Source organism: Melospiza georgiana, chromosome 2, assembly GCF_028018845.1.
Source record: "Melospiza georgiana isolate bMelGeo1 chromosome 2, bMelGeo1.pri, whole genome shotgun sequence".
Lineage (NCBI taxonomy): Eukaryota > Metazoa > Chordata > Aves > Passeriformes > Passerellidae > Melospiza > Melospiza georgiana.
Window position 1 is genome coordinate 103,129,108 of NC_080431.1, and position 27,572 is coordinate 103,156,679.

Here is a 27,572-nt window from a genome sequence, read left to right on the forward strand (position 1 = left end):
TGACTCCCTGGCTCCCTGACTCCCTTGTTCCCTGACTCCCCAGCTCCCTGACTCCCTGGCTCCCCAACTCCCTGACTCCCTAACTCCCCTGCTCCCAGCTCCCTGACTCCCTGGCTCTCCAGCTGTGAGCTTCAGCCCATGCCACAGTGGCTTTGCCCATACAGGGATGTGTCCCCACACAGGGACACATCCCTGTCTGCAAGAGGAGGCTTTCATGAGATCCCCGTGTCTACTCTCTCAGGGGACCGGAGCTGTGTGACAGGGATGGGGACATCTCTCCCCCTCTGCAGGCACACACCCCCTGTCCAGCTCCATCCCAGCCACCAAGGGCCCATCCCAGCACCAAACCTCAGCCTGAGCATCAGCAGTTTGGGCTTAGCTGGCTCGTCCTCTGCAGGAACGAGGAAGGGCAGATGAGTGGGAGGCTGGATTAATTCCCTGTTGCCCAGCAGCAACGGAGGTAAAGGCAGCCAGAGACTCCCCACCTGCTGCACCACAGTCAGAATCTCTGTCTGTGAGGAGAGGAAGCCAGGGGAAGCTGCTACCTGGAGAGCACCCACCTGGTTCGACTGCCAGCCACCGCCCAGTGACCTCCTGGGGCACAGGGGGCTTTGCACCCCACTGCTCCGAGCCTGGGACCGATGCCTTGGACAACTAATGCATACCTCTCCATAACCTCCTCTCCCATTTGCTCCCTGCTTCTCTTTCTCAGACCTAAAAAAGCTGCCACCTCCACTCAGCTCCATTGCACTCCCAGGCTGTCACAGGCTGATGGTTGTTTCCCAAGTCAGAGTGCTCAGCATTGCCAAAGGACAGTGCCCTGTGCACAGGGGCCAGCCTCAGATCTGGGCACATCAGGAGCTGTGTAAAGATGCTGTCAGTTTCCTGAAGCATCAGGAAACCAAAGTGTGTTTGCAAAGTTTAGGAGAAAGCTTAGAAGATGAATGATTTTTAGGAAGATGAGTGTACAAACTGTCAGGATAAATCAGGGTTTCATAACATGTTACTTTGAAGGCTACAGTAAAAATCAAAACCATACACTATAAAGGCAGAGGAGAGGCAACCACTCAGGTGCACAATACTCTACATCCCCTACACATTGCCCTTTACAAAAAAAACCCTCGCCCCAACAATGAAGGGAAAGGTATTGATCCTCTGAAGCATGGCTTTGCATCCAGGTAATGTGTGTTTCTCACTTCAGTTTTACTAAGCAAGTGGTCCCAGTTCATTTTACAGTGAGCATGTGCTCACACATCAGCACCTGCAAAGTTGTTTAGATACAATGTCATCAAGAATGTCAAGAATGTTAGTCCAAAGTCTAAAATTCCTGTTGGTCCACAACTGATAAAAGCTACATACTGTCATTTGTAGTAAGTATAATTCAAATTATATGAGAAAAGCAAAGGTGATGGAGAAATAATGCAAGAACACTCTTGCAGTTTTTCCAAAATTAAATGCTTTCCATTTAGTCATTGCTGTAGCTAGAAAAATGCTTTCCATTTAGTCATTGCTGTAGCTAGCAAGATGCTTTGACAGCTTCAAATTCCCACCTCTAAGGGAAAGGGAAACGTGGTAGGAAGGAAGAGGACAGACTAACAAAATCAGATTTTACTTTTTCATCTTAGATCAAATTCAGTTCCTACTGAACCTGCTTACTTTACTCAGAACAAAGCTGGATCTGGGCTATAAGTGCAGAATTACTCTGGACTGATGCAAACATCAATGCAGACACAAAACATCCAGTTAAAACACAAGGCTTTCATGTGAAGTGCATCCACAGTGCTTAACGTATTCACAAAACTGAACATACCGATGTGTTTGTGCTGGCAAGAGTGACCCACTCATCACTGTCGATGTACTTTAGTTTAATGTGGTTTGAAAAACAGCAAGTTCAGTCCATCGAATTAGGCATATCTAACTGTGCAAATTTTTCATTAGCAATTGTCTGTTTGTAGGAAGCTGTGGTGTCACTCCACTGCACACCTCCCTTCTTGCATGACACATTAAAAGGAAACAAAAACCATGAGAGGCCAAAAGGAGCCGCTCATAGAAAGCCAAGCACAGATTGTTCATTGCTAATGGATTGCAGACATTTGGTCATGCATTTCTATAAAAACCCAGCATATTTAAAGAAGCTTATTTAATGAGTCACAGGTTACTGCACTGATGAACCGACCAAATTTCTGAGAGCATCTGAGCCATGTTTTAAGAGTATCTAGAATCATAAACTTTCACTTTTCACTGAGTTGTTTCATGTCTTTGTTGCACTTCTTCCCTGACCTCAAAAGTAAATTTTTTTGTTTTCCCAAATGTGGGAGTTTACTCATGAAAAACTCTTTCTGTCAAGGTGTGGTAACTCTCCTTGGTTGGTCAAAACTGGAATCCAGTTATTGAAAGAAATTATCAAACCAAAAGCTCTTGTGCTAAAATGTGATTTGTATTAATTTGGGAATTATTTTGTACTCGCAGTGATGAAGGAACTGTGAGTTCCTTCACAGCTTGAGACTGCCCTGAGATTTCTTGAGCCCATTTCACACATCCTTTTAGTGAATAATAGCAGCAACAATGGACTGACTTCCCTCAAAATGTACAATAAAGGTGCTACTTTATGAAGGCTCAGCTAGGAAAGAGTTGTCCAAGAAGATCAGTATGACAGAAGCAAATGTTGCACCTGGACAAACAGGAGCAGACAGTGTGCACGGGGCCCCTGAGCTCATCCCTGCAGGCTCCTCAGCACTGGCTGAGCCCCAGGGGAATACCAGGTCTAGTTGGGACCATCAGGCTGCAAGGTGAGCTGATAGAGATGTTCAGGGCTGAGTACCACAGACAGACTCTTTACACCAACGTTCTTCAGCACTCCAAATGTCTGGCTAATGACTGCCAGTGTAAACAACTTACTCGTGCATGATTTGTGCTCATTCTGGTGTAGGCATCAATGCTCTCTCTCAAGTAAGCTGAACAGAACTGTGAAAGTCCTTTCTGAAATGTCAACTTGCCAGGGATATGGAGCCAGTGATAAACACTGCAGATTTTCTTCAAACAGAACTACTCTGGGTTTATTGCTTTATTGAATTGAATTTTCCTTTTTCTTCTCTTTTCCTAAATATAGCTCTTGAAAATGAAAAAAATTCAGTCTTGGGCACACCATGTACCTCTTTCCAAGGTTCATTGGCACAGTGCAAATGTAACTGAAATCAGAACCAACTCATTGTTTTGGGAAGCAGTTCACTATGCAGTCTATATTACTTGTTACTCACTTTGCTGTTTATTATCATGGATAGGATGCAGGTGGTTTAGAGAAAAAAAAAGTGGAAGTTACATAAAACATGTGGGCCAGATCCTCAAGGGATATAAACTGTTGTACCATTTACAGGCTCTGGAGGACAGGCTGTTCCAAATCAAAGTGTCCTTTGTTTTCTAATAAGATCCTACTGCACAGACTAGAAAAAAGATTTATTTCTTCTGTAGCACTGTGACCTTGATTAACTTCATTTGTAGTGTCTATTTAAGTGAAAGAGCTAATACCTACACTGACTTCAAAATGTTGCTAAATGTAGTATATGGCTGCTCATGTATCATTTGCTTCTCTCAAGCCATTTTCTGTCAGCAGAGAGGCAAGCTAGGTGTATGCTCTGGGTGAATCCCATACCATCATTAGCACAAAATTAAGCCAAACTGCTGTAAAAGGTGAGCTGTCAGGAAGACACTGATTAAATACTTACCACCACAGTCAGCACACATTGCATAATTTCTTGTCTAGAGGATTTCAATCTGTTTTCAAATTGGTGGCCAGTGCCATAGGCTAAACTGAACCTTCACTCAGGCCTTGAGAAGTATGCTCAGATAAGCTTGGCCCTTTTTCATCTCAAGAGAATTTTATTTCAGTATCATATAGTACAATGCAGGAAAACAACAATTCTTAATCTGTAACTTGAGGTTGCTCTTTCACTTCTAAGCTGTTCTCACCAAAATCTTTCACAGGTCCTTGCAGAAGTGCTGCAGACACAGCAAACCTTTGTGGTCACACTGAGGTGTAGATATCTGTCATGCAAAATATGGAAAAGTGTGAATGTTTAGAAATGATGGGATCTGAATTACTTCAATAAAACTTTGCATGAGAGACCTTGGAGCAACAACTGAGGCAGTAATAACACTGTACTCTATATTTCCCCTCCAACCCTGGCAAACTTCATCTTCAACATTCCTGTGAGAAACACATCCACATGTTGTGGATGGTAATTTTGAAGCACTGAGATATTATCACTAATAACCAACTTTATTAATCCTTTCCAGAATGGAGCAGCCCACACTGGGACACAGAGATGATGCAGTCCTTGTCCAGAGGGACCCACCAGCAGGACATCAAAGACAACTGTGACAAATGAGACCACATTATGCAAGTGATTAGTGGGTTCCATGGTTTTATTTTGTATTTTGCCTTCCTCTCTCCTGCCTCCCCTAGCTTTGGGCTTCCCTTGCTCAGCTTTCCCCTTTCACCCTGCTGCTTCCCCTTCTCCTTCCCATTCCCTCCTTTCTGCTGACACTGGTCCTAAGAGCCAGTACTGAGACAAGTCAAAGGTGCTCAATACAGACAAAAGGTTGAAGGATTTCCACTCTGGGAAACAAGAAACCTTTGTACCCTTCAGAACACCAGATGGTCCTTTATAAGCACCTTTTACTTTGTTTAAGCCTGTTCCTGTTGGTGAGGAGTCTGATGAAACAATCCTAATAAGCAAAGATATTTTCTAATATGCTTCTAGACATGACACTGGAAACAGGATGGTTAATGGGCAAATCCTGCCTCCAATGATGTGGGCAGATACTTAGTGACTGCAGATATCATATTTTGCTTCAACACATTTCCTTTATCTTTTTACAGTTACCCACACACAAAACTCCCCTTTTCTGTTGACCAATGCTTCTGAAGACAGCCAGAATTTTATCACTTATCCAGATCAGGTGCACCAAACATCAGCAACTGGTGTTTCAAAATCTTTTGAATCCTTTCAAAAGTTGTCTACCTATCACATGATCATGAAGGTTCATCTGACCCCAGGCTGGCTATGCTGGAAATCTACTCTAGTTTTATTATTAAAAACTGTAAGCAAGGCATTTCCAGAGAGCTGTGAAAGACTATTTACAAGGGCATGTAGTGACATGACAAGGGGGAATGGCTTCAAACTGAAAGAGGGCACGTTTAGATTAGATATTTGGAAAAAATCCTTTACTGTGAGGTTATTGAGGCATTGGAACAGGTTGCCCAGAGAAGCTGTGGATACCCTACCCCTGAAAGTGCTCAAGGCTGGACTGGATGGGGCTCTGAGTAACCTGGTCTAGTGGAAGATGTCCCTGCCCATGACAGGGGAATTGGAACAAGATGGTCTTCAAATCCATTCCAACCCAGGCTGGCCTGTGATTCTATGGTTTAATGAGAGCTGGGCCACAAAATACTGACTGCACCTGTGGAAAATCTGCCCTTTGTTGCAACTTTTAATTTCAACCAATTTCAGATTTTTGCAAATTTCCAGCTCACATAATCTGTAACCTTGACAGTTAAGTGAAAAACACCTAGTAGCAGATTTTTGCTAGCCCCAGAGCTATACAAGATCCAGGTATTTTGACCTGATCTTACAGAGGCTGTGAAAGCTTTTATGTGTCTCAGTAACTGGAAACTTTCATGCACTGATGGCTGTTCCATCTAAAGGCATACTACATAGCAGCAAACAGAAGTAATTTTACAGAGAAACTTTTCCCATATGGCTTGAGAAAAAACCCATCAAGAATTGACAATGACAGATGATCTCCCAGTGACATTCAGGAATAAAGCAGTTCCACATTTATGTCAGGAAAAACAAACAATGGACATATTTAAATAATCATTATAAATGAGATGCCTGGCACAAGGCAGGTTCCAACCCTGTTCTGCCACACATCTCCTGGAAATCTTTTCTGGATATTATCTGAGGCCTTCTTATTTGCGTTGCTCACGAAAAAGAACTGTAATGGAGGACGACCCAAGCAAAAGGTTCTCTCAAGGAAAATCATGTGAAAGGACATTTTTCTTGTCTTCATGTTTGACATTCAGGAGTAGTGATGAGAAAAGGCAGGCACAGGAGTCTTTCAGAAAACCACCAGAGAGCAGTGGCAGCATTTCATAGGGATGTGAACCGGTCATCATCTGCTGCAAAGACTCCATTAATGTGGCCTGCTTTTAAATCCAGTGCTTCACAAGGAATCCCATTTTCTAGTGTCACTTCAACTTTCTCTTCTAAATTTTCTCTCTCTGTTGACTCTTTATTCTTTCTAAAAACAAGAAAGAAAAGATCATCTTATTCTGTTGACCAGCAGCATTTCACAATGATTCCATAGAAAGAAAGCTGCATATTTAGTTAGAAGTTTGTGCTCCTAAAGGCACAGTCTGGTGTATTTCCTTGCTGTAGTAAATACACCAGATGAGTGTATCTAAATAGCTGGGGAACCCACAGATTGGAAGCCCTAGTTTAGCAGTTTGAGCTCAGAATTGGAGACCAGAAAACCTTAAGTAGGCATGTTCTAAGTATGTTTTAAATACTATTTCACCTTCTTATTCTGTAACATGACTAGAAGGTACAAAACAAAAGCTGGAGCAAAACAAAATTTGAAAAAATCTCTAAATCTGTTTGGGTTTTTTTACATCAGAAAGGTCTACACTAAGCATGTCTTTTTTTGTTTTACATTGTCTGGTTTTTTTGTTTTGCATTGTCTGTTTTACATCAGAAAGGTCTACACTAATCTGACCCTGCAATGTATGTTATAGATCACACCCCATGATCTGTACAAAATAAGACATATTTTTTAGAAACAGATCAGTCTTAGATTAACTATAGCCTCCAAATGTGGAGACATTAATGACATCCATTATTACTTTCCTCAGAATATTCATGATTACTTCCTTAGGTAATCTCAGTGCTGCAAATCTGCATTTTTTTTCCTTCAAACTTCATTAGCAGCCACCTTCCTACCCAGTATTTTATACTTTTGTTTTCTAGATCAAACAATTGCATGGCTTCCACTTTTCCAGACTCCAGCTCTCCCAAAAACATAACAGTGGTTGAATAAAATTCTTTACATTGAAAAAAACCCTAAAAATATTATCTAAAATACAATCATTAAAAGATGTAATAAACAAATATGAGGTCACGATGTTCCTTTAATTCCAGATTTATTCTGACCTTGGGAACAATTAGTTCATAGTTGAAAAACCTGCTGTACTTTATGGCCTGCAGCATCAGCGGTTTCAGAGGACAAGCAACTCAAAGGTCAGGTGCACTGCTTCTTCCTATCTCACAACGTGCACTGTAACAATCTGACTCAGGACAACAGTAAAAGTCTGATTCAGAGTAACTGCTAACGACAGAGATATTAACAATAATAAAATTTTATAGGCCTTTGGGAGATTCTTCACATTACAGACTTGTTAAAATAAACTTGGGGTGTAGTAGCGGAAACCTCTGACCTCTGGCTACTCTCACACTGATAAAAAGGAACGTTCTTTAACATAAAACTGTGGGGGCAGAACATGAAAGTTACTAAGGAGGTTCAAAAGAAATGAGAGGAGTAGAAGATATGTGAAACTCATTATCAGAGGAATTCAGAGAAGCTAAAAATTTCCATGAATCCAAGGGGTGACTCAACACCTTAAGTTAAAGGAAGTTAAGGGAAGAGACAGTTAAGGGGAAAGAAAACATACAAGAAGACCAAATCCAGGTCAGGAAGGCCCACAGCTGCAAATTAATTCCTGAGGGAACTAATAAAGGAAAAGACCTTGTGCTGGCTCTGTTTTCACTCTTCCCAAGGCAATTTTTATGGCCCCTGCTGCAGGGGGATAAGGGGAGACTTTGGGTGAGTTCAGGGTAGACTGAAGAGGATGATTGTGCCCTGGGCAGGTGGCAAATTTATTGCTGTAGGGGGAGATGTCCTATTCCTGCAAGGGCAGAAGAGCAAACACAAGGCTGGGAGACAGTGTGTCTGAGCCAGCTCACTGCAGGCACTGAATTCAGCACATCTCTCACTTCAATAAATGATGCATGAGTCTAACTCAGTACTCAATCTCCTCTGTAAGCCAACTCCCCTTCCCTGACACCCTGAGCATGGACAGCCTGGAGCACGTGCTTTTGGTTTTATCTGAACTGAGGTATTTACATGGCATTTTAAAGGCCTTTAAAGACAAAATGCCAGATTTATGAGAAGATGACACCATCCTAGGGGTCAGATTTCCAACATAGCTTACTAGGCAACAGGGTTCCCATTATGTAAGCTCTGGGCAGACTTCTAAGAAAACAAATTATTGAACATGCTAAAGCCTTTGAAAACCTGGTCACTTACTCCACTGTATGACAAAGAGATCAGTGCTTTTGAAATCCTTTTCTCTGATTTTTTTTTCCAAGAAGCCAAATAAGCCAGACCATCCCTTTTACCTTTCCAGTCCTTGCAACCATAGATAGAAAAAATATATGCTTGGTTTACCCTCTCTTTTACTTCCCCACCCCTGCCTGCAGGTATTATTGATGTGAAAGGAGGGTTACAGTTCAGCCACAGATGAGCCTGCTCTGAGGAAAGATTTTATGTAATGGTAGAGTAGGGAAACAGAGGGAGAAGTGGAAAAAGCATAGCAACTAAAAGGACAAGAGCATGAGACAGAGAGGGTGCACAGGCAGGCAGCAACAAGCCATACTAATGGCAGTGTGATGATGAGAACATGCAGCTTGCACCATATTGAGGGGAACTGCTCAAGCTCAGCTGAATTATTTTGAAAATACAGGGGGAAATCCTATCTTTCAGCATGATATGAAGCACAATTGATTATTTTAGCTAGAAAAATCCCAGCTATTTATCCTAGTTTATTTTATTACACTTACATGAAATGTTCAAAGACTCCCTTAAATTTAGCCACTATTAAGAAACACAGAGCCAAACTGCATGCTCTTATCACAGAGAGCAGATATGGGCTTCAGGAAGCAACATCACTCAGTTTTACAGGTTGCCTATGTTTAGGGCATGAAATAATTCAGTCCATACAACATGGCTGTGATAGGGCTTATAACAATCCACAAATTCCAAATACCTTCCCAGACTCTTTCCCCAACAGTATCTTTGATCTATTGTTTGCTGAGTTTTGTGGGATTTTTTTAGAAAACAGAAAGGGGTTTTGGAAATTCATGTAACTCCTCTGATTGAAAAATGTAACTGAAGGGATTCTGACTGCACTACTAAAGGTTCTCTATGAGAAGCACTTAACCTTCCCAGGTCTTGTTCTTCTGAGGTCTTTTAACATTCTTCAAGGTAATAAAAGGCAGGAAGGAGAAGTCTCTGCAACATACCACTTTTTATGTGTTAATTCCTTTTTCTGATATATTTGGGGATACAATCCATTATACAGTCAATAATTTTGATATTATCTGGTTGTCAGCAGGAATGTACCCTTTTTCAGTTCTTCTGCTGTTCCTCTATGAATCTATTGCTGAAGTCATAATTTTGTGTAAATCCAAACTCTGTGACAGCCAAAATCATGGTAGAGGCTGAACTTCTATGGCAGAATCTCAACTCAGCTGAGAAATTTCTATTCCTTATGCTCAACTCAGAGCCAGCAGAGGTGTCAGGATCAAAACTCCACCTGCTCTCTGTGTTGCTCCCACATGCTCACACTAGGGAAGCATGAATACCCTTCTCTTTTTCACCAGTGCCACCAGGGCAGAAATAGAGAGGAAAAGACAGTATCTCTCTCTCCTACCCTATCACCAGAAAAATTCCTAAGATCATGGGTAGATCTGCCCAGGAACCTGTGAAGGGCTGCGTATTTTAAGCTCATCAAATCATGGATGTTAAGTGAAACCCTGCTCTGTTCCAGTGAGCAGGCCCCCTTCAGCCATACATTAATCATTACTGTGTGCTCTCCTGAGTCTTCTCAAGCTGCAGCAGCACAGTTTCTTTAGCCCTACCAGATTTTGACACAACTGCCCTGTAAGGCACACAGTCAATGCCAGCCTTCCCCCTCCTATGTGAGTGGTCTGTGAAAGGAGACTCATCCCTGGCACAATAAACCTTCCCAAGAATGACATCAATTGTCTTTTCAAAGCTCATCTCTAGTTAGGTGGCCTCCAGGATCATATTCTTACACTCTCCCATTTCCTTGTTACATCATAAAATTACTAAGGTATCTATACCTTACAGTTAAAAATTTTAAGTCTTTTCCTCAGAAAAGGAGAGATGGGTTACCTTTGCCTAGCTAGGGAATGATGCACAGCATTAATCTGTCTGAGGCTGCTCTGAAACACAAAACCAGCTCAGCTGACCTAACTAATCAGTATTCCATTAAAACAGAAGAAAGGCTAGGCTGCTTACTTCTTGTGTTTCTGAATCCCTGAAACAATGAGGAAAACAATCCCAGCCACAATGAGACAAAGAACAACACCAAAGACAATAAGCCAGACAGGTGTAGAGGGTTCCACAGGAGGTGATAAGGTTGAGGTTATCTTCAGGAACTGCAGCGTTTTGTCACTCAGTAGGAAGGCATTGTTGATTCTGTTCCGGTTCATCCTTCAGGGAAAAAAGAAAAAACAAAAAAAAAAATCACAACTCTTTATAAAGGTATTTTACAAGTTAAAAAGATAGTAGAAAATAAAAGGATTTTTCATGAATGTGCTGTAAGTTAGGCAGGGCTGAATGTCATCCAGCATGATGAATAAAAGGAAGTTTTCCACCTTTAGGCAATCAGCCTCTTCTCTCAGCAACAGGACAAGAGGATATAGTCTCAAACTGCACCAGGAGAGGATCAGGTTGGACAACAGAAGAATTTTCTTCACTGCAAGGGTGGTTAAGCATTGGAAAAGGCTGCCCAGGGAGTTGTGGAGTCATCATCCCTGGAGGTGTTCAAGACACAACTGCTCATGGCACTTAGTGCCATGGTCTGCTTGACACAGTGGTGGTTTGGTCAAAGGTTGAACTTGATGACCTTGAAAGTCTTTTCCAAGCTAAACGATTCTGTGAGTCTATGATTCTGTGATTCTATGATGTTGGCAAGGTTACACAGATCTTGACTATAACAGAGACTATAACAGAGACCTCAGTAATCCACAGACACCCACACACTTACAACATTTTGAACACCAGACTTTTGTATGCATTTATCTGAAAAACTGGGAAACACAGATGAGACCTGAAGTACAATATTATTATTTATTTCTGGTTTGAACCATGTCCTGAAGACATAGCAGGTTGTAAGCTGTAAGGCTGGCTCTGTTGCCTTGCTCATGCAGCATTCAAGTTTAGCACAGGAGTGGCAGATCGACCCTTGAATGCTCGAGGATTTACTCACAGCTGCCCCCTAGTTCCTCAAACTGAACCATCCTCCATGTTATGGGCTGGTACATCTGCCCCTGCTGCTGCAGATTTTCTTAGATCCATGAGGCACAGGACACAATCTGGTCTGGAAGAATCCACACCTATTGCCAACATGTCCTTCTTCCCTGCAGGATTCAGCTAAAGGGGTTTGTACTTTCTACATGTCTTGACATTTGCATATGAGAACCTGTAAGTCTGAGAAATTTGCTTTTTCACAGAAGTAGTACAACCGCTATCCATTAGTGGATATCTTAACCCATTTTCACTGCCTGTAAGATACTCCTGGATCTAAATCTATGCAGATTTATGAATCTTTAGAAGTATCTTTCATTAGCTTTTTCAAAATGTTAAAAATTTTTAAGCAAATGGATTACACATATAGATCTTGAGAGATTCTTTTTGATAGCAGTTGTCTGAATTAATGCAGCTCTTTCTTGTATATAATTAAATTCCTTTACCACAAAGCAATTATTTCCTAAGAAAAGATGTATGGGAAATATGGGTAAGATTTAACAAATTTCTCTTCTTGGAAATGATAATGTTTGGCTGTCCCTTAAACAGGAAGTTCTTAGCCTCAATGGAAAGTCAGCATTCCTGGACAGGACTGAAAGCCATGGCATGTTTTAAGACTCATAATTCTGTAAGCTGTCTGCCATTTGGAAAAGATTTCCTTACTGATATGAAAGGATCATTGTGAACAGCTGAAATAAGCATTGTTTACCCTCATCTAGTGGCTTGAGTTTCAGAATTATGTGCTGAAACACATGCAGGCAACTACAAGTGCATTTCGTGATTGTATATGCATAACTATATCTTGTGTTTATTTATGCAAAATCTCAAATATCATACAGAGCTCTGACATGGTTTACCTTCCTCTTTATTCTTACTTTGTAGGAATCTCATACAACAATATTGTAGTCCATGACTAGTGCTATGTGCTACCCTAGCATGAAGAATTATAATGAAGGTTTTGTATGGAAGCCTGCAACCAGAAGCAATTGAACAAAAAAAAATTAGTTTTATAGACCATTTTATTTCTTGTTTTTAAATTAGGTACGAATTAAAACTTTTCATAAATAGCATATTCTTTATCAGGTGACAGACAACAGTTAAAAACCAAACAATAACACCATCCAATTTCTGTGCCAAACAGGGCACGTAAAAGACTTAAATAAATCAGCTTATGCTACTGAATGTATCAAAGAATAACAGAAATGCAAAACCCCCGCATTCCAGCACTCTTACAGAGAGCTTCAGTGAATAAATAATCTGCTTCCTCCACTAATGCTATGAAGCTATTGTTTGGTGTCTCTGTAGGAAATAGTTTAATCTGCTCATAAGCTTAAATTAATCTTTCCAAAAGAACGCATACTCATTCATCAGGAATTAGGCATTACACCTCCGTTGCGATAACACGAATTTTCAAGACAGACTAGAATGCCTGAAAACAAAGAGATCCATTTTCCACTCCATGCTTGAGAAATATATTTGTGTTATGCTGCTTGAGGGACTCATCCCTGTAAACCCCTGGTGCAGGTTTTTTTGGACCATTGAAGTCAGATTATCCCATTTTTTCTTTTTCCCTTGTCAGTTTCAAATTCTTCCTTTTACTTGCTCCAGAATGTGACAGTAGAAGGCAAAGTGATTTGTAGTGCACTGTACTTTGTACAGGCAATGCTCAACTGGGATATTGACTGGCATTCTAGAAGGAGCTGGTATGAAAAGAATGTGAGCACAAGATTGCTTAAGCCAAGCTGGGACACAGCCAGCTCTGCTCATGAGGAGTTCACACAAGCTCTTCTCATGTGAAAGCTGACTTCCAAATTAATTCAGATGAATTGTTAGTGAGAAGCACTGAAGGGGAACCTACAGTCATTGGCCCAGGTGTAGATGTGCACGTACCATGCAGTAAAAGCTAAATTGTATTAATCCCACCCAGAAAGTGTTCCCTTCCATCCCCTGTCTCACTGGGAAATGTGATGAGAGCTGGATGAGAGCAGTGTGCCACACACTGGACAGCACATCACAGGTGGGGCTCTGGAAAGGGATTAGATTTCTTCAGAGTATCCAGCATCAACAGAGACTCTTTCCAAAGTTATAATCCCCAGGCTCAAGTTCTTTGCATTCTGTGGGACTGTTAAACATCCTCTAATCTCACATTCATTAAAGAGTACTGTGCCCTCAGTGTTTTAGCAACTTGGATTAGTTCAACCCTAAAGAGGCAGAGTGCTCATTCATAAAAGGCTCAGAGAGACAAAACATCCTCAGTAGACAGGGAAGAAAACATTGCAAGAGCAGTGACTGTACCTGATGGCTGCCTCTACCTCACTTCCAGGAACAGTTGTCACATTTTTGGAAGAGTCTGTGACCACAAACCAAAAGGACACCCGGTCTGTCACATTGCAGAGCAGCACATTGGAAATTCTGCAGACAGTTAAAACAAAAATCATCACTAAAGAAGCATGGAAGGAATTATTGAAATATTTTAGATTTTCCTAAAATATTGCTCTCAACTAAGGGGGAAAAATTTCTTATTTTTAAAAAAGCTAACAGTTAATACTCAAGAAAGAAACACCACTTACCCATTTCCCATTTCCCATATGATTTTAAAGAAATCAAGCTTATGAAGACCAAATGAGTTTTCAAATAAATTTCTAAATCTATTACAGACTTTCATGGTCTTGGACATACATTTAGTCTAATCAAATGGAAAAATACATATTTGAATAACAATCATCATTGGCTATGACAAAGGCCATATAATGGAGGAAGTGCATTGGTGAACTAAGAATTCTGGTTTTGACAGCAAATACCACAGGAACCAGTCATTGAGAATTGCCCACGTGGTTGTTAAGTAAGTGCAGTTCTTCTACAAGATACATTTGTTGGAGGGATCAGTGGAATTGATGTTATAGCTTTTGACATCTTTGTTCACAGAGCCAGGCACAGAGTGCATGGAACAAGCTAAATTTAGTCATTCTAGTGGCACTGGCCTCTTCCTTTTAGCCTATGCTATATCAAATATTTATATTATCTATTTTAAAGGAAGATTGTTCAGTTTTATGTGAAGTTAAATGTGGAGGGGCACAGGCAGGCAGCTACTCATGGCATAGTAAGAAAATAGTCCGCGAAATGCCTTTTATACGCGATTTTCTTTTTAGATTTCTACTGGTAAATGTTGGAAACATCAGAAAACCCTTCTGAAATGACAGAATCGCGAATATTTAAGCAGAGGAAGTGAAAACCGACCCGTTCCAGGCCGTGACAGGGCCCCGCGCTCTGCTCGGCAGCGCCGCCTGCCGGCCACGGGCAGCACGGCCCCGGCCCCGCGGGAACCGGGACTGGGACTGGGGGGAATTGGGGAGACTGGGGGCACTGGGGGCACTGGCGGGGGACTGGGAGGACTGGGGGGATTGGGGGGACTGGGGGGACTGGGGGTGAGAGGGACAGGAGGGAGAGAGGATCTCCATGCCTGGGCATTCCCCATTCAGCCAGGGACCTGCTTGCAAAGCAGATCGCAGTGCCTCACTATTAATATTTTGTAGAAATGTTTTATTTCCTGATGAAAACTTTTTTTGAGTGCCCCAGGTAGTGCAATAGATCATTTTACAGAGGTCTATCTATCTATCTATCTATCTATCTATCTATCTATCTATCTATCAATCATCTATCTGTCTATCTATCTATCTATCATCTATCTATCTATCTAATCTATCTATCTATCTGTCTATCTATCTATCTATCTTTCATCTATCTATCTATCTATCTATCTATCTATCTATCTATCTATCTAATCTATCTATCTCAATGAATCATAGAAGAGCTTTGGCTGAAAAGGACCTTAGAGATTTATTCCAACTCTCATGCCATGGGCAGTGAGCCTTCCACTAGACCAAGCTGCTCAGAGCCCCATCTAGTCCAGCTTTGCATAATGCCATGGATGCCATCCACAGCTTCTCTGGGCAGCCTGTGTCTGTGAGTCACCACCAGTAAAGAATTTCTCACTAATATCTAATCTAAACCTACTCTATCATTTTGAAGACATTCCCATTTGTCCTGTCATGCCCTTGTCAAAAGTCTCTTTCCATCCTTCTTATAGGCCCTTATCAAAAGTCTTTTTCCACCCTTCTCATAGGCTCCCTTCAGGTACTGGAAGGTGCTATAAAGTCATGCCAGAAGTCTCTCTTTTCCAGGCTAATGAAACTAAATTGTCTCATTTTTCCTGGAAGGAAAGGTGCTCCAGTCCTCTAATGTGAGAATCACAGAATATTCTGAGCTGAAAGGGACCCACTAGGATCATGAAGTTCAACTCTTATGGGAGTGATCCACACAGGAGTCAAAGTCACAACCTTGGCATTATTAGCACCATGCTCCAGCCAACTGAGCTGATTTCATTCTGGCTCTTTGGAGCTTGCTCCAACAGTTCCATATCCTTCCTGTGCTGGGGACCCCAGAGCTGGATGCAGCATTCCATGTGGAGTCTCACCAGAGCAGAGCAGAGCAGAGCAGAGGGGCAGAATCCCCTCTCTTGCCCTGCTGGCCACACTGCTTTGGCTGCAGCCCAGGATGCAGTTGGCTTTCTGGTCTATAAGCACCCATTCCAGAGAGATATGCAATAAAATGGAAAGCAGTGATTTTGCAGAGCCAAAATGACCACTTTTACCTCTCTAGAACAGTATCAATTTTACAGAGAATTTTCATGGATAAAAGAGGAAAGTCATCCTCTGGAATTTGAAAAGACATTCACATCAGTTGCTGGCAACGGTCAGAAGATGAAAGCAGATTTATTCTTTGCAAAAGAAAAGAAAGCACAAAATTTACAGGAGAGGGGAAAAATGCCTACTTTTGGCTGGTGGCTGACAAACTCTTGCTGACTTCACAGAATATTTAAAATTGTAACTGCAGAGAAAGTTTTCTATCTCGGTGTTTACAACAGTAGGACCCAAAACTTCATGTTGCCAAAGTTCCTAAAGCTGCAGCTTCTGTGGTGCAATCAAAAAACAGGCCAGGTAGAAAATCTGAGCTGGTGTTGCCCTACAGATGTTCTTGAAATGGGGTAAGAAAGATTGATCCCCAAAGAGACAGATAAAGGCAGACAAGGACTGGCAGAACACCCAGACTCTTCAAGCCAGGGTCTCCCCTAAAGTGCCACAGTTTTTAGCATGAGACAAGGCATTCATCACCACAGGGATAGCATCCCTCTGTAGAACAATCAGCACTGAAACAAGGGGCAGCAAGGATTGCACTAGGATATGTAAATTTGGCTTCTTTTCTTTTCCCTGTTCTTTCTAAAATCCTTCTCAATTACAAGCATCCAAACTCTGGTTTCACCACCACCTCTTTTTCATCAGCGGAAATCAAATGCCATAAACCCTTCCAGACCCCAAAGAGAATAATCCCACTCATGAGAAGTTCAAAGGGAATGAGTAAACACCTAAACAGACTGGTTCAACAAGCACCAATGTGGCAATTTCTGTGCAGTGGTGCACTCTTTTTCCTCCCATAGGAGGAAAACCAGAGAACCTAGAAAAAACAGAGAACCATTGCAACTATGCCATCACACTGCGTAGATCTGAGAAACCTGACTTCTCCAGGCACTAATCAGATGTATTTGTAAATATATATGTGGACATTTTTCCTTTCCTTAGCAGTTGATAGACTTTTGACATGGGATTATAGTAGACTGTTATCATCAAAATGACAAAATCCTGGTTTGGCCTTATGGCACCATGGCAAAAATCCAAAATTGCATTTCCTTTGATACACAGTGAGTAGAATGCAGGAAACCCTGGCAATTCCTTGACCTGAAACACCATCATTGTTCCTTGTGGAGATTTAAATGATTGCTTAGGGGTAAGAAAGAGCTGTCAGAGAGCCAAAGGAGCTGAGTGCCCAGAATGGCTGTTAGCTCATGGAAGAACCACAGTCCCCAAGTCCCAAGTGCCTATCTCCAGCTCTCCCAAAAGCATCACACCTCTTCCAACACAGGCCTCTGCAGCTGCTTCTGCAAAGGAACATTATTTTCCTCTCAGCAGCCATGGGATTACTTTGATTTAACAGCTTTACTCCAGACGCTTTATTTTGTTGTTCTAAATGGTCACAATAGTTTTAGTATCAAAAAATAGCCTGTCTTAGGAAGATGGATAATGTAGATGAATTTTTTTCCTGATCACTTCATAAGGAAAATTGCAGGGTTTTTTATCTATAAATGGGAGAATGATGTACCAAAAGTAGATTCTGTTATTTGAATGAAAACAAATGTGTTGACATTCTTTCTGCTCTAAAGATTAACTAGTCTCAGGCCCAAAAGAAATGCATATTATTTCAAATGAGTCACAGATTAGAGAAACCAGGGTTGCTAACACAGGCTACAACAATAATTTTTTAACACTGAGAGATCAAAGGTTGCCTTATGTAGTTCATGACCATATGAATTGAGAATCAATTGAAAGGCCATCTATAAAGCAGGAAATAATGGGGTATTAATTCTCCACTGAAAAAGAAGTATTTATTTGTAACTCTATTAATAGTTATTGAGTAATGTAATTGATTGTACCTTTCTTCTGTTTTGTGCAAACTTGAAAATTTGACAGGCCTTTCAAACATAAAACACTGCTCCATGCTTTATTAAATTTCAGTTTGGAAATTAACTTTCGAGAGCTTGAGATGTAACATGCAGTCCTCCCCATTCTGTGCTGGGTCATTCAGTGGTTACACAAGGGCAGCAACAGCATCAGCTGCTGTTTGCAGCCTCACATTGAAATGCTTGTCACCACAGCCTGGCTTTTATCCACCTTCAGAAACCAAACAAGAGGTGACTTCAAATATCAGAAATTATGGGGCAGACTACAACAATGGTTATCCTGATCCACCAGACAAATTATTCTGGGGCTTGATACAGTTTGCTGAAATTAATGGCATTTGTGTCACATGTGGAAGTTAGTTGTGGCTGTGAGTTACTTCAAGGCTGTGGGTGTGTTAGAAATTAATGGGATTTTAAAGCAGAGGTCTGTCACATCCTGGCTATGGCCACATGCATAATTTACACCCTGGCAGAACCAGTATTTAGTTACATAAAATAATAGTGATCTTTTTCATAGGTTTTATTTTGAAAAAAACTTCAATTAACCAGATGCAAAATTTCCTTAAGTTTAGATGGTACCAGAATGCAATCACAGGCAATTTGTTTGTCCTTATATGACAGAATAATTGGTCATTGGTCTTTTACATCTCCTGAAGAAAATCTGTTGACATTTTCCTGCAAAAGCTCCTGTAGTGAAATGCAATTTATTTGCCAGCAGTGCAATGTAATTTATTTGCTACAAGCTCCTGCTTGTGGCCTCCCTCTTCACCACAGTGAAGTGTCCTCACCAGCTCTGCCAGGGTGCTGTTCCTGTGCACAGCATCTGCTGTTCTCTCTGGCTGCTCCCATACCTTCATGCCCACTGCAGAGGGGATGGAGCAGGACTGCACTCCCTCCTTCCAGCTGCCAGCCCCAAGGGTGGGGAAAGGATGGAAGCTTTCACAGCCTTCCTGCTCCCATGTAACAGGCAGATTATTTGAGGTGTACTGGGAGGTTCATCCAGCCTCTCCATCACTAAACAGGGACTCTGAGGTCCCTTGGGATTTGAGAGAGATCTGTGCATAGGAGACTCTTCAGCCTGTTGCCTAGGAAGTTGTGAGATCTCAGAGCTCTCCTGCAGGTGACATGCTGTCTATAATGACCCCAAAGGTGTCTCTAAGTCCTACATGAGTTTTCAGTTATAACTCCAATATACACCCCAGGAGGGGTGCACCCAAGTTTATATCCCATGAGAAAGTCAGATACCATCCTAAAAAGAGGTAAAGATCCCCACAGCTGGCTGATTCCAAATACTATACTGACTTCTCTGACCAAATGAGTAGCAGGGAATTATTGACGTATGCAACACCACCTCCAAACTGGAATAACACTGGCATCATCATACTTGTCCCTAGGAAAAACTCTCTAGATAGGAACTGAATTAATGAGTATAAATTCTATGATTGCCCAGAGTGGGTACAGATAACTGCCATTAAAACTTCTACTCCTTCCATACTGGCGTGATTTTTTCCCATTCCTGCAGCAACCTTACTTTAATCTGCAGAAAACCAGTGCTTGAAGAGAAAAAAGATCACTTGCTTCTGACACAGGTTTCTGCTGTGTGAAAGAAGCATGACTTTGAAGGAAGACAATAATTTTAAAAAAGGACCCAGGACTAAAATAAGTATACAAAAGAGAATCTTTATGGAGCAGATGCCGAATGAAAACTCTGCTGCCTTGAAAACCTGAGAAAAGTCCTACATAATCATCTGCAATTAGCTTGTATCTTGAACTAATTTTTTTAAGTGCCATTTTAATTAGGTTGAGTAGCACACTTGGCTGTTTTTGTTAAGCTTGATGTAACCGCTCTTTTGCTCAAAGGAGACCACCTCTGAGGAATAAAAATGAAACAGCAGGAATCAAACACTCCTGTCACATGGAGGGGGAAATCCCCTTTTATTTAAGAGAAAGGCAGCAGCCCCAATAATCATCATGCAACTAAAGTTAACTAATCTCTTTTCAAATGTGGAATATGCTTCACCTGATGCAATGACAGCCTGAAGCAGTTTTATTTTTAAGTAAATTGAAAACCGTATCCTTGTTAGCCTACCAGAACTGTCAATCTTTCATTTCAGATTGAAAAACAGTAAAAAAATAATAGGCCTACGGAAATGCACTTACAAGGTTTTTCTTTTAAGAAAGATAAGAACATCCTGAAAATACAGCTTGCTAAGTGCTCTGTCTAATCTGGTATCTAATTTCATAGAGTAGCAAGGATCAGAAACCAGCAAAGAACACTCAATACCTCAGGGTAGATTTAATCCCAAAACCAATTAAAGGCTGATTTCTATCTGCACTACAACATCTGAGACTTGGTGATGGTAGGAAACTCCGCTGCTGTGATACCAGGGCTAGGAATGCAGAGCACAGCACTGGCACGGCTATCCACCTCCCAGGGCTCTGAGTCAGCTCATCTCCAGCACACTGCAGAAGCTGAGCTCTAAGGAAGGATGCACCAGAGCTGCTCCCCCAGAGATCTGTGCTGCCTTTCCTGACCTCCCAGGGCGTCCCTTCACCTCCTCCCAGCATGGTCTCCAGAAGGTGCCAAATCTTCCTGCTGCATTCTGCTGAAAGTGAACTGGCACCATCCCACTGAGATCCACAGGGACACTGGTTCAAAGACTGAACATTGTTGAAATGGAGGCAGTGTGATGTTGAATATGTAACTGGGTGTCAGAAGCACAGTGGAACAGCCTGCTTTTAGAATCTCTATATAATGATTTCTACAGCTCAGTACAGCAGAGGACAGGTCACTACATGCAGCATTGTTAATATGTATAAGGCAAATCCAAGCAGATGCTTACTGAGTTGTGCTCTTGCTGGAATATCTTCTCATTGCAAAAGCCACCATTGCTTTGAAGAGGTACTCTTCATTAGCATCCCAGGCATACTGTAAAGGGAGATGAAAAATAATTAGTTTCAGCACCAGTGCTGGCAGTACACAGAGGGAAAAGAGTCGCTGAACTTTAAATGCTGTATTGATCAAGAAAATGAATAAATTCTCTGGCTGTGCTAAGAAAATGAATGCCCATTATTAAGTGAGGACAAAGGACTTTTTCTAATGGAAAAAAAAGTGTAATAGAGCCTGTAATATAAATAATATAAATTGAAAAGAATGTTTCCAAAAATTGAATTAACTGAATATTTCTGAAAGCTGACCAAACTGGAGATGTAAAGTTTATTCTACCAAAGACTAGACATATTATTAGAATTCTCCCCACACAACTGCACTCGTAGCCTTGCCTCTTTTGCTGGAGAAACTGAGTTAAAGTAAAAGGTTTAAATCCACCCTCTAAGACTATTTGGCTCTGGCTGAAAATAATAATAAAAAACCATTGTTTAAGGTGGTCTCTGGGAGTTGGACATTAGGACACCAGGAAATAAGCTGAGATTGCAGCCTTATTGCTGCACACTGTCCTGATTATAAGAAGATTCAAATATATTAAAGATTATTATACTGCATGTGAGATAAAAGAGAGAAAATAGCATCCTTACTACCTCAATAAGAAGAAGAATATAGGCTCCAAAAACTGTTCTCTGTTGTCTTGATGAAAAATCATGCTTTCATAATTTAAGTTTTCTGGGACAGCTTCACTGGGTTCCCCTGGGCTTTCACTCACATATGCAATTCTAATGACCTGTAAGAACTGCATCTATTACATTCTTATAACAGGAGCCATGACTGAGGCATACTGATTAAATTTCTTCCCCTTTCAGCAGATTACAAAGATTATTAGTTTCTTGGAATTATATTAAGGAAGGTTAGAAACAGCTTTCTTCAGTCAGTCAGAACACAAATCTAATCTTTAACTTTCAGCATTAAAAAAATCTGCTCTGTAATCACCCAAACCAGAAACCCAGTGGTGTGGACACTTAGCTCTGTTCTCAACTTGGACCTACTTTTTATGGTCCTTTATAACACATTCAAAAAACAGCAATGTACACCAAAAAGCAGTAGATAGCATTGAAAATTCCAAATCTTAATTCTGGTTTTTAAATTCTGATTTTAGGTGCGTGGAGATGCAACCTCTCCATAAAAAAAAAAAAAAAAAGAGAATCCAACTTTCAGGTACCTGCAGCCCTCATCTTGTACTGGCATGCTGGGAAATTGAACAGGGATGGAGGGAGTAATTTAAATGGCAGAAAGTGATCTTGTTTCTCATCCCTAGATGAATGTTGAGTGAAATGGGCTCTCTGAGGTGAGATAGGACAGGGACACCAAAGCTGAGGCAGCAGACAGCTTGAGCAGCACCAAAGTGAAGCTGCACTGCTGAGAACCTGGGCTCTGACTCACCACTCCTGCCTTGTGAATGAAGAGGGTTGTGAGCACACTGTGACAATGCTCGCCAACCTGGGAACTAAAATTGAAAAAAAAAAAAAAACCAGAGAGAAACTCCTTGGAAAAAAGTTATAAAAGTATGTGTTTTGATCCCACTGCACTGATGAAAATGTGACAGTAATGAGAGCAACTAGTACTGAAAGAGATTGTGTAGTAAAGGAATTAATACCGATTGGAGCTATAGAACTATTTATCATCATTTTAAAGATATCTGTATTTAAACCATGAAGCACAATTTGCATTACTAAAAGGGAAGATCTGGTTTCTCTCTGTGTGGCATTATTGACTGAATCCCCACATGCCATCTGCAGTCTTTGAGAACAGGTCCAAAAGGACAGAAAAGACGTCATTTGTTAGCCAGTGAATTAAACCAGCTGTAGAGATAATTTAATCAGTTGTCTTGAAAATAGATAATGATGAAGCACACTCCATTTCATGCTCATGTGAACACAAATACAATGCAGCACTACCAAGTGCAGGGACTCAGTATGTTTATGTTTACTGCAATGCATATATACATGCACAATTTGTCACAGCTCTCATAAATAATGCAGCAGCCTAGCACTTCTTTAAGTCAGAGTAACAAAAAGGGTATCTCAAATCAGGGAAGATAATTTCTAGTGAGGAATTCCAGGCCCAGTTGAAAGAGTAGGCACTCTTAGAGTAGGAAAAGAGACAGAATAAACAGAAAACTGTGAGAAAGAGGGGGAGGAGACTGGCAGAGAAAGATCAGCAGAAATCAAGGGTCTGCCTGAGCCAGGAGAAGATATTGCAGACAGCCTCTTGGGCAGAAGGGCAAGAAGGCCTAAGAAAATGGAGACTAAACAGGAAGTAGGGGAGATGGACATGGCTGTGGGCTCCAAGTGAACAAGACCCCCTGTACATGACTGCATACAGGAATATACAAAGGAGAGGCAACATAATGAGGAGGAAAAGTAAGGCAAGAACAACTTAAAGCTAACAAACTGTATGAACTCAGGACAGGTGGGCATGAATTTCCAGAAAACTGTTTCTAAACGGCAGCTTTCTCTAATCAGAGGTGCAAAGAAACCTTGAATGATTTGGATTGGAAGGGACTCTGAAGATCATCTAGTTCCACCCCCCCTGCCATGGGCAGGAACACCCTCCACCAGAACTGATTCATTCTACTATGGGGCTTTCTCAGCTTCATCTTTGTCCTCCAAATGCAAAGGCCTGGAGCACAGCTGATGACTGAGGATGTCCCTGTGCACTGCAGATATTGATGCACACTTTCTGCTGCTCTAGAGGAAACATTAAATATCATTTGCAACCATATTTAAATATAATTTGGAACCACATGCTGTAAACATAACTGTTATCAATGAAACAATATATGATGGTATCAGAACTGTTAAATTTACCATCTTTGTTGTGCTGCAAAGGAACCAACACAAAGACGTTGGCTCAGTTGCACTTGCCATCCTTTATAAGTTAAGGAGGAGCAGAATTGGACACAGCTAACTGTGAAAGGCGTCTTAAATGCCTCTTACTGAATGAAGAAGATGATGAGATAATGCATGAAAGATGATGAGTGTAGGTTGCTGATGGGGTGAAATGCTGTAATAGTGCTGTAAAAGACCAAATTTAAGATATGAAAATATAATATTACAAGATTGCACTGAGCAACCTGGACTGATTTCAGTGTTGACCCAGCTTTGAGAAGGTGAGGACTAGGGACCATCCAAGACCTCTTCCCTCCTGAATGGTTCAGTGCTTAACTTTACAGCCATTCAAACTGCAGAGTGGCTACAGACACACACTTCTGGATCCCATCTGGTGGCAAACACAAGGTGTATGCCAGCCTTCCTCTTTTTCATCCACTACCCTGGAAGCAACCTGAACACATGAGCCTGAAGGGAAGTGCACAGTCTAGTTCAGCTGGATGCAGCCCCTGAAGTGCAAACTCTTTGACTCTTATGGTGAAAATGAGTGATGACACCAAGTTACACAGACTTGTCAGTGCCCGTCACTTCCTCTCACTCTCTAGTTGCCTCTGTCCCTTTTGAATTAACTCTCTACCCCTCTGCTGGCTCCATGAACAGAAAGCAACTACTGAATAGTAGCTATTCCAGAAGCCACTCATAAAGTCAAAACCATCCTCAGAGAGACTCATAAATCACCTTCCATGATTAGGCTTACAGGCCCTGTGTTTCCTCCCACAGATCAGCAAACAACACCTCTGTCAAGTACACCCATTATTGGCAAATAAAATGATAACAGGTGAATACCTACTGCATCAGAGCTGGTCTTTCCAGCTCCATTGTGATAAGAACTAAATAAATACACCAAATGGAACTCCCTGCCTCAGGGTACAGCTTACCTGGTGAACAAATCAAAAAATGGTGTCCTGTTTTCATCAGTCTCACACACAGGGGATGGCATGCACTACACCATGAGAAAAGCTGCACCAACCTATTTCTTATGCCCCTGAATGTACACTGGAGTTATCCTGACACTTCTAGAGAAAAATTCCCACAGCATCTTGGCTTTCCAAGCTCCATCATGGAGCTTGAAGTGACCTAGAAATGAACCAAGCTGACCATGTCCTGCTGTGACACAATGACAGTATTACACTTCTCTTTGCTAAAATAACACAAAGAAGTAAAGTGCCCCAAATTCTTTAATGAAATGAATTTCAGTTTCATAGTAGTTTCATTTTTCAATTTCAGTCATTCACAGAGAAGACTTCAATGGCTATGAAAAGGAACTACTACCTCCTGTGTACTTAATAAATTGTTTATTGTTTGTGGATGATTTTCTATAGCATTATACCACTTTCAGCAAGCTGTTGTTCTAAAATGCTGTTCTTGACTGTCCCATTCTTTGAGCTTTCACACACTTTGTTCTATGACATAAACAACTACAAAAAAACAATAGACTCCTCAGTTATGGCTTTTTTTTTCCCAGCAATACAAACTGCCTTCAAGGCTAATGATTTGTCTCATACCCTTTTTCAGTGAAAACAAAAAAAAAATTATAAATTATCAAAGAACCTCCCCTTATTTTACTACAACTGGAAAAGAAAAAGGCACTAAAAAAGGATATTACCAGGAACAGCAATTTTTGTTCTTTGTTACTATGTTGAACCAAGATTAAATCAAAATATTAGCACTTATCATCAAGAGGAGCTTTATTAATTATTTTGACATATTTTCAGCCATAGTATTACTCTATTTTTAATAATTAAAAAAAAAAAAAACCTAGGCTCACACTACTGTTTAATTAAAGTCTCCCACTCAAGAGAATTGACCTCACTATGAATTTCAAGACATTTACTTTAGCAGGTATCTTGAATATTTGTTTGTACTTTGTCTGTGTTATAAAATTACCAGTGAAATTTTGGTCCCTGCTAATGTTAGTTTAAATTACCTGATCTTTCAGGGTAATTTTAGAACAGCTTTTCCAGTCACAGGGAGTTTCTCATATCACCAGTCTTTTAAAACATGTAACCTACTGCTTTCTGTTTCCTATGGCTCATAACATGATCAGGCACCAGACTTACAGAGGACATGACTGTCCAGGATGTTTCATACCTAATTTCCTGCTGAGCCCTGTTAACATGCTGCAGATTTGCTCTAAGTATTCAAAACTACTAACAAAATACTGGGCTCTGACATATTAAATAGTGCTTTAGATCAGGAAGGACCACTCAGTCATCTAATGTCCCAATCTCTTACACAGCTCTCATTGCTCACACCAGTATTTCTACATTAAGCCCAAAGATCTGAATTAAGCCACAGCATTTCATGAGACAAGCCTGTGCACCACAGGCAGAGAAGAAAGGCCACTATCTGAAGCCCTCCATTAGCAGGGAATTGATGAGACATGCTTGAATGATCTCTACAGTTAATGCTTGTCTGAGAGCCTGATATAAAGTCCCATTTCATAAAGACCTAAAAATCTTTTCCGGCTTCTCTTCAGAGACATGCTTGACTTTACAATTAGCACTCCCGAGCAGAAGTGCTTTTCCAAAAATACAGACTTATATTTATGCAGCACTACTCATGTATAAAGTGTAACATCCCTACTGCTTTTCCACAGGACAAAAAAATCTTTGACCAGAAAATTATCTTTATGAACAAACAAGCTTTATATTTCTCCTAAAGGATGACATTTTAAGGAGTGGGCTAGTCAAATGTCAAGAAATGGAGGCCTGGATCATGACTTGAACAAACTATTACAATTAACATTGCAGAATAAATTGCTTGCATTGCATTCACAAATTTTATAGTATACAGTACTTCTGTTTTGGCAGATATTGAGTTAGGAAGAGTATGTGAAAATATTTTACTTACTGCATTATCTCCCAAAGCTGTTTTGATACTAATCCGTACTTTGAAAGCATTCTGTGCATCTGACAAAAGAGAAAAAAGCAAACATATATTGGTAGTCACTCAAAATAGGATTTTAAATCATTTACTTCCCCGATTATTTCACAAATGTTAGTTTCTAAATGCATCTTAAGAAATCACAGGTTTAGGAGAAATTACTTGCGTGAAAAAAGTCCAAGAGACTCTTAATGAAGTTTACAATGACCTCTTGAAGTGCAACCAACTTCCATACTTAATTTGCAAACTCATAAAAAAAGATGTGAATACTCAGCATTTCAATTTTCAAACTGAAGACAACCAGTTAAAATAAAAATCTTAGAAGCTTGCAGCTTTGTAGTCTAAACTGACAGCTACTTTACCTAAAGAAAGATGGGAATCAGCTCCAAATCTTACCTGGTTTGCAGAGCTCAGCATGAGCAATGGCAACTACAGAAAGTATAAGCAGCAAAGCCCGTAACATCCCGTCAGCATGGAAAGGTTGAGGCAAAAAGAAGTGAGTCTCCCCTGTAAAGCACTCTTAAACTTTGTGTGACCCAGGATTAAAGCATCAGGAGCCCAAGTGATCAACCAAGTAAAAGGTTTAATAATTAACCCCCGTTATTTTAGCTAAAAACAGGCACTAGAAACAACTGACGTCTGTTAGTTATTTACTACCTTTCTCTGTAGTAAAAAAGATCAAAAACAACAAAACCAAAAAACTGCAACAAGTATTTAATTTTCCTTATTCCTTTTTAGAAAAATATAACATTTTACAGAGTGTTCCAGGCCAATCTTTTTTTCTCACAGGCATAGTGTCAGACACACAAAGTGTCTGTGGCACATCACACCCAAGCATCTGGCAACTGCTACCCACGGCAGGCGAATCTGAAGCTTGGCTGCC

General features: G+C 40.8%; 1 protein-coding gene across 1 annotated transcript; it reads right to left on the minus strand.

Moving 5' to 3' along the window:
• Positions 1 to 4,425: 4,425 nt before the first annotated feature.
• Positions 4,426 to 27,162, minus strand: CLTRN (collectrin, amino acid transport regulator). The gene is made up of 6 exons (XM_058018349.1): positions 27,086 to 27,162; positions 26,657 to 26,715; positions 20,806 to 20,891; positions 13,687 to 13,803; positions 10,381 to 10,575; positions 4,426 to 6,303 (listed from the first exon to the last, which is right to left on the minus strand). The coding sequence occupies exons 1-6, from the start codon at positions 27,150 to 27,152 to the stop codon at positions 6,153 to 6,155; spliced, it is 675 nt and encodes a 224-aa protein (XP_057874332.1). The 5' UTR covers positions 27,153 to 27,162; the 3' UTR covers positions 4,426 to 6,152.
• Between the last annotated feature and the right edge of the window lie 410 nt (positions 27,163 to 27,572).

Excerpts from the sequence above, each read along its gene's own strand:
- CLTRN (XM_058018349.1), bottom strand. The coding sequence starts at position 27,152 with ATGTTACGGGCTTTGCTGCTTATACTTTCTGTAGTTGCCATTGCTCAT. Across the intron at positions 20,892-26,656 it reads CAGCTTTGGGAGATAATGCA|TATGCCTGGGATGCTAATGA; the intron begins GTAAGTAAAATA and ends CTCCCTTTACAG. Across the intron at positions 13,804-20,805 it reads TCCAGCAAGAGCACAACTCA|AATTTCCAATGTGCTGCTCT; the intron begins GTAAGCATCTGC and ends AACTGTCTGCAG.